Source organism: Cicer arietinum, chromosome 3 (assembly GCF_000331145.2).
Source record: "Cicer arietinum cultivar CDC Frontier isolate Library 1 chromosome 3, Cicar.CDCFrontier_v2.0, whole genome shotgun sequence".
NCBI lineage: Eukaryota > Viridiplantae > Streptophyta > Magnoliopsida > Fabales > Fabaceae > Cicer > Cicer arietinum.
In genome coordinates this window covers 64,402,574-64,409,160 of record NC_021162.2, presented here as the reverse complement: position 1 = coordinate 64,409,160, position 6,587 = coordinate 64,402,574, and the positions used below count along the sequence as shown (strand labels likewise).

Sequence of the window (6,587 nt, the reverse complement as noted above, 5' to 3'; positions counted from 1 at the left end):
TTTTTATTCGGTAATGAAGATACTTTTAATGATTAATCATTGGATGTTAAGAATAGAGTTATGGATAGTAGTGTCCAAATAAATACTCTCAAGGTTACTATCTACTTTTTTTATTGCTCTAAAGTACATTTGTCTATAAAATGTCAGTTTATAGTAAGAATTTATAATTATAACTTCAAGGAATATAATTTAAATATCATATAAGACAATCGTAAAATTATCGTTAATACATCTGTTATTAATAATAATTTCATCTCTTCAATTATTATTATTTAAAAGTAAACTAATTTAATATGCACGTAAACATAAAACTATTTGTTATAATAATTGTGTGCATATTTAATCGGTTTGGCGAGAGTAATGATTTTAATTGAAGTGAGATTTATAGAGTTTTTATGAAACCGTGTGATTGTAGTTACACCAAAAGATAGAGATGGAGGGTTATATGTTATGGATAAAAAGTCACACCCTTCATATATTGTTATATATTAAAAGATAATGTCATATTCAATGGCGAAGTTGTTTGACTTTTGGTATATGGTGGTGTCTCGTATTAAGATCGCATTAGGGGTTGATTTTTGCATAATAAAGGAAGAAATATTATATTAAATTTGTTGGATTGATGGTCCAATCTTGTAGAATTGTTTCAACATGGTGTAATCGTTGTACTATTGTAATAATTTGAATACATCTTATACTTTTACTAACAATATTTTACTAATAATATTTTACTTATAAAAAGTCCACAATTTACTAATTAAAGTTATTTATTTCATAATTTTTATTTTATAAGTTTTTTGGCAAAATGATATTATTTTATATTTTGAATAAGCATTCTTAATCTAATTCCAAACTTATGTTATTGGGCCTAATTTCTATGATACATTTTGAGTATACTATTTTTAGTGGGTCTTACTATGTATCTAGCCCACTTTAACTTTTATTTGCAAAAATGTTTTCGGGCTAGGGGTACTTGGTTATGTAGGCCAATCTTTTTTAGTTCATTAAGTTTCAACAAAAAGACTTTATGGGTTTAATAGTGCTTTATGGTTTATTCTAATTCCTATTGGATGATAGTTTGATTCTACATTTTATAATAATATGTTTAATTAGGTCGTTAAGTCACTATCAAATAACCTCCAGTATAACACATCATACTTTAATTTTTACATACCTTTAAACAATCCACACTTTTATACTGACAATTAACTCAATTTTATTTCAAATTTAAATTAATACATAAAAATATATTCAATATTAAATTTAATAATTAATTTAATTATAGTATATAAATTAAAAACAATGAAAAATACATAATTGCAAGTTAACTTATCCAAATTTGCAAAAAAGATTTGCAATTATATCTCTTTCTTTTACTTTTTTAAGATGCAATTATATCTCTTACACTTCTCTGTCTTTTGGGACACTTAATTAATTTAGCAAATTGGTTTAAAAACTTATACTATCTAGCTCATTGTATAATACTAGTGTATTTTTCATGATCCTTGTTGACAGTTATTTTATTCTATGTGACTTTATGCATTGCGAAGAAAACAACGGTTCTTTATCGATCATGGTAAAGTTGTAAAAACATACATATTTTTATGGTTCATCTTTCATTTCATTTTTGTGTAAAAATCAACCTGATAATACAAAAGGAACTATTTAGTTTTCAAAGCTAGCAAAGCAAGTAGTATCAAAAAGATTAGCAACCGTACATGTATTTATTGAGCAAATAAATAAAGCATCCATTTCAAATTAATAAATACGTTACATCAATATTTAAACACTTTTTTCATAAAAAATATATTTAAATACTCATTATAATTTCATTATGTTGTCCACTTATAATATATATCATTAAAGATATATTTAATATTAAATGAAATATAAAAAAAAAATAACATAAAAAGTTGATGTATCTGATCTTGATATAAGACTAAATACGTTAACTTTTTAATTAGATTTTTCTTTGTATTTCCTTCATAGTGAAAGTAGTATAAAAAGATACATATAGTATTATGAAATCAAGAAGTTGTGAAAGAGAGTTTGAAATTTGTCCATTTCCTTAGGAGGAAGAGCCACTATAATATTTACCCCATCATCACGAGCATCACCTTCATGAAAAGGAGGAAATAATAGTATAATGTCCTTCCTATGATAGACCATAGGACAACAATATTTAGGCTTCCCCCATGGATATTGAACCTCTTCAAAGCCTAACCTCCACCAAGAAGACACCAAAACTTCCCCATTAGGAAAACCATCATACAACTCTCCCCAATCAATAATAGACCTTGCATACTCATCATTCATTCTTATTGACCCCTCACAAACCATCTCCACCAATCTCGAGAATTTCCCTTTCTCTAATTCCTCGCATTTCGCTGTCGCGTAAGCCGTTAAAACAGCATTTCCAACGTACGATTTCGGCAACGGAGGATTCAATCTGGAACGTATATCAACGGCATATAGTATAGTTGATGACCTGTCAGGATCGGACGGTCCAGATAATGCCTTGCATCTCCATAGAAGTGCCGCTACGACATTAAAACCGGTCACACGTGCGGTGCTACTATCCTTTGCCTTTTCTTTTAGGTTTTTGATATTATTAGAGGATAGTCTAAAGATCTTGAAGTCAAGTTCTTCTGAGGAGGTTTCAAAAACACCAGATTCAATGCCTGAAGGGAGATTATTCAGCTTGATCATCTCGGGATGAGGGAACTTGACACGTGGAGGGGATCGTGCGGCTAGGAACTGTCTTTCATTGAAAGGTATCACAGCCAGTTGTTTGTTAGCAGCCAATGAAGCAAGGTTGTCTAAGAATGTTTTAAAGCTAAGCCCATCAAAGGTTGCATGGCTAGTTGTGATTCCAATTGTGAAACCACCACACTTGAAGGATGTTAGCTGTCATTGTTAACCAAATTAATGCAACGTACTTAACTCATTACAATCAAATTCAACTTTCGATCCATAAATTATTGATAAAACTAATCAATCATATATTTGCAACCAAAAAACTAAATAATAATAATAATAAAAGTAAAGAGTATATTTGAAATTATGTATTTATTACAATGATGAGTTTTAACCAATGCCCGTCGTAAGTACTATTAGCAAAACCTCAAACAATATAATTAATTCTCTCTAAAAAATAAATTGGTTTTAAATATAAGAAAAAATTAATTAATAAAAAAATATATATTAAATTTAAATTTTAAAATAAATATATTAATTTTTATTAACTTAATATATTTTTTATTTAATACTAGAGGGAGTAGAAAATAACCCAACTAATTTTTTTGCACAATTGAATGCGCAAAATGAAATTTGGTACTATTAGAGAAAAGGGTCTTAAAATAGTTAATTATTAAAGGAAGAGTAGACAGATGTGTCTTTAATGTGTACTGGAACCGTGGAGTCCCGTAAAGGCAATTACATGCTATTCTCTCTTACTAAAACTAAAACTACGATTTTGTTACTCTAAAATAATAAGGTGATAAAATCAACAAATTAAAATTTATAATTATAATTACTTATTATTAATCATGTTATAACATATAACATCAACTATTAATTTATTTTTTAATGATTGATAGTATTCATCTTAATCTTATAAAAAGAATTAGGTGATAACTATATCCTATATAATAACTTTAAGGATTTGATAGTATTCATTTTAACAACAACATGATTCAACTATACCTCTTAAAAAAATTAATAGTAACCACCTTACAACAACAACATTTAGGTGATTAAATTTTATAATTTTGTAACGATAGTGTTTTAGAAATATCAATCTCTCCAAACAGTAGAAATTTTTTCATGTAGAACAAATAGTAAAAAAAATAACATAATTTAATAATATTAACCTGTATTTTTGAATCAAGTCGTACATATCTTACTATTAACTTTACATCACTGCATTTTAATATAATTTATTGTGTTTGTAAAAGAAATCGAGGGTATTTCGATAACAGCTGTCTTGACATGGAACTGTTGTCCAAGAAGTTGTTAAATCGGAACAGCTTTTATAACTTGGCCACCTCAAAAATTAAACCGCGGTCTACACACAAAACTCAAAAGCACATTATACAAGCTTTTTTCATTTTGTAGTACTTTCTACTTTCTAGTGTTCAATCTTTCACCTATAAGTACTATAATTTTTTGCAGATCAAATTAATAGATGTTAAATTTATGTCCTATATAACAAATAATGAATAAATAAATAAGGTAAAAAGTAGATGGATCCTAACTAAAATCTTTGCGAAGCATTTTGTTTTTGAAAGCATTAAACGGTACTTTAAATTCTCATCTATCTCTATTCTTCGAATGGGGTCCTTAGTTTTTAATTATGCAAAGTGAAATTTTTTTTATGTAGAGGTAATTTTCAGTAGATGTGGATACCATTTGATATAAAGAAAGAAATTTTAGTGAAATGTTCAAGTTATCTCTACATTTTCTGGCATTTTACTGGAACTTAAATTTGAGTGTGTAAAAAAAATTAAGATAAATACACTATTTATGTATTATATATAACATCTTGTGAGTAAAGATAAGGAAAGGATGAGCAATTATTGAAACTTTATCTCTAAATCTAATGATTTTTTAAAGTTGTGTACAGTGTAATTGTTATAAATGATTCAAGTCAAATTTTTCGACATCTCAATTGTTACGATAATGTAGAAGTGAATGGACGGAATGAAGTGACAAATGATCAAATTATAACAATTATAACACTTTAAAATTTTTAATCCGCAAAATTAGAATTTTAAAGTTGTTAGACTCGAATATAAGTAGTTAAACTTCATGTTAACTATGAATAGGTTAAATATTAAATATCATAATCCTAATGTCTAAAAACTGTTTTTTATATTTAAGAACGGGGATAATGTTCTATATATGGACTTGATTTAATTAAATTGGTTAAAATGAAAATATTTTTACCTGGAAAACACAAAGTGGAAGATCACCTAGCTTAAGGAAATCTTTAGTCTTATGAACAAATTGTTCAAAAGCTGGATTAGGATAAGTCAAGTCTCCAATTTGATCCAATTTGTAATCACTAGAAGCCACTACAAAGCCAGCACCTTCTGCATTGCAATCTATCTCCAACCTATTGGTTTCAGAATTCATCTTTAATCTTCCAGCAAGGAAGTCATAAACCACTAGAACATCTTCTAGAGCTTTCTTTAACTTCTCTACCACAATTTGAGGAGGAAAATCTTTGTTTGCTTCGAAGAAATGAATTGTTTCGACGTTGAAATTGAGGACTTTGTCTATGTTTGATAAGAACAAGGATTGTCTCTCTGTTTGTTTTGATGGAAAAATCATTGAAGTTTTGTGAATTGTCACCTTCAAGTCTTGAAGAAGTGGTGGAGTTTCTTGGCATGTGGTTCCCATTTTTTTATTTAAAAAAAAGATAGGAATGAACAAATATAGTGAGTGTGTATGTGTGTTTTGTTGAGGCCTTGATCTTTATATATATAGTTGGGTTTTTTTTTTTTTTTGTTGATAAAAATATATAGTTGGTGTGATATTCATATGAAACATGCACCCTGTTTCATATGCCATACCACATACTATTACTAAGTGTTATGGGCCTTGGAATGGCTGAGATTGTGACACGAATTCATATGTCAAAAATGAGTAAAATAAAACAATAATATAATTTCTTTTTATGTAAATTTGGCATTGCCTAACTGCATAAATTAATTTCTTCAAAGATTTTGAGCACATTTACAAATTGTCTCTCTAAGTAATAAAATTTTGTAATTGTGAATTAGGAATTTAACACATAATCAAATATCTAGTGTATGTTTAGATGAAATGCGAGTTTATTGAAGATGAATATTATAGTTTCTATTAAAAGTATAGTTGGTTTAGTGATTCTATTATGAATAATAGGAACAATACTATTATAAATAATGCTAAAATATATTTTTTATTAGGTAAAATTGAGATGAATTCAACAATTTAAGTTAAATTCACATAATTTAGTGGAATTAATATAAATTGTTAAATATACTTTCTGAGTTAAAAAAAGGTGTATTATTAACATAACTGTTAAAAATAGTGTCATATTAACCCTCCTCTTTTATTATTTTCTGTGTGAATTCAAATAAAATACACTTTTAGACATAAGTTGTTTACTTGTAGTACCGTAGCATGTGGTTGAACCGTTGGAAAAATATATTTGGATGAATTGTGATTTGTGAGTGGCGCAAACAAAGATATACAAAACAAGTTGCCCCTTAAATTGGTAACAGATGTGTCGGTATCGGAAAAGCTTGTCAAGCAATTTCCGTGAGCCAACATAGTACTATAGTGTGATCCCAAAATATAAATAGGAAAACAAATGTATAAAAAAATAAGTTAGAATTTATATAACTTAAACTTTAAAATTATAAAAAATTATATTTTTATTTAATAAATATTTTTAAGATACTTATTAGTATAAATCTTATAAATAAAAATAGATTAAAGTAAATTGATATATTTGTTCTTGTTATTATTATAAGCAAAAAGAATATATCAAATCTAATCATTATTATAACAAAAGTTAATTATTTTTTACTATCATAGTA

The 6,587-nt window shown here is 27.2% G+C and overlaps 1 protein-coding gene across 1 annotated transcript; it reads right to left on the bottom strand.

Annotated features, from left to right (window-relative positions):
* Positions 1 to 1,707: 1,707 nt before the first annotated feature.
* On the bottom strand, positions 1,708 to 5,464 carry LOC101496291 (acyltransferase GLAUCE). The gene is made up of 2 exons (XM_004493067.4): positions 4,948 to 5,464; positions 1,708 to 2,907 (listed from the first exon to the last, which is right to left on the bottom strand). Exons 1-2 carry the CDS (start codon positions 5,401 to 5,403, stop codon positions 2,020 to 2,022), a joined length of 1,344 nt encoding a protein of 447 aa, XP_004493124.1. The 5' UTR covers positions 5,404 to 5,464; the 3' UTR covers positions 1,708 to 2,019.
* Between the last annotated feature and the right edge of the window lie 1,123 nt (positions 5,465 to 6,587).

What these genes read in the sequence shown, in the direction of transcription:
- LOC101496291 (XM_004493067.4), bottom strand. Translation starts at nt 5,403, where the DNA reads ATGGGAACCACATGCCAAGAAACTCCACCACTTCTTCAAGACTTGAAG. An exon ending in TTCCACTTTGTGTTTTCCAG is followed by an intron (nt 2,908 to 4,947) that starts GTAAAAATATTT and finishes TAACAATGACAG; the next exon opens with CTAACATCCTTCAAGTGTGG.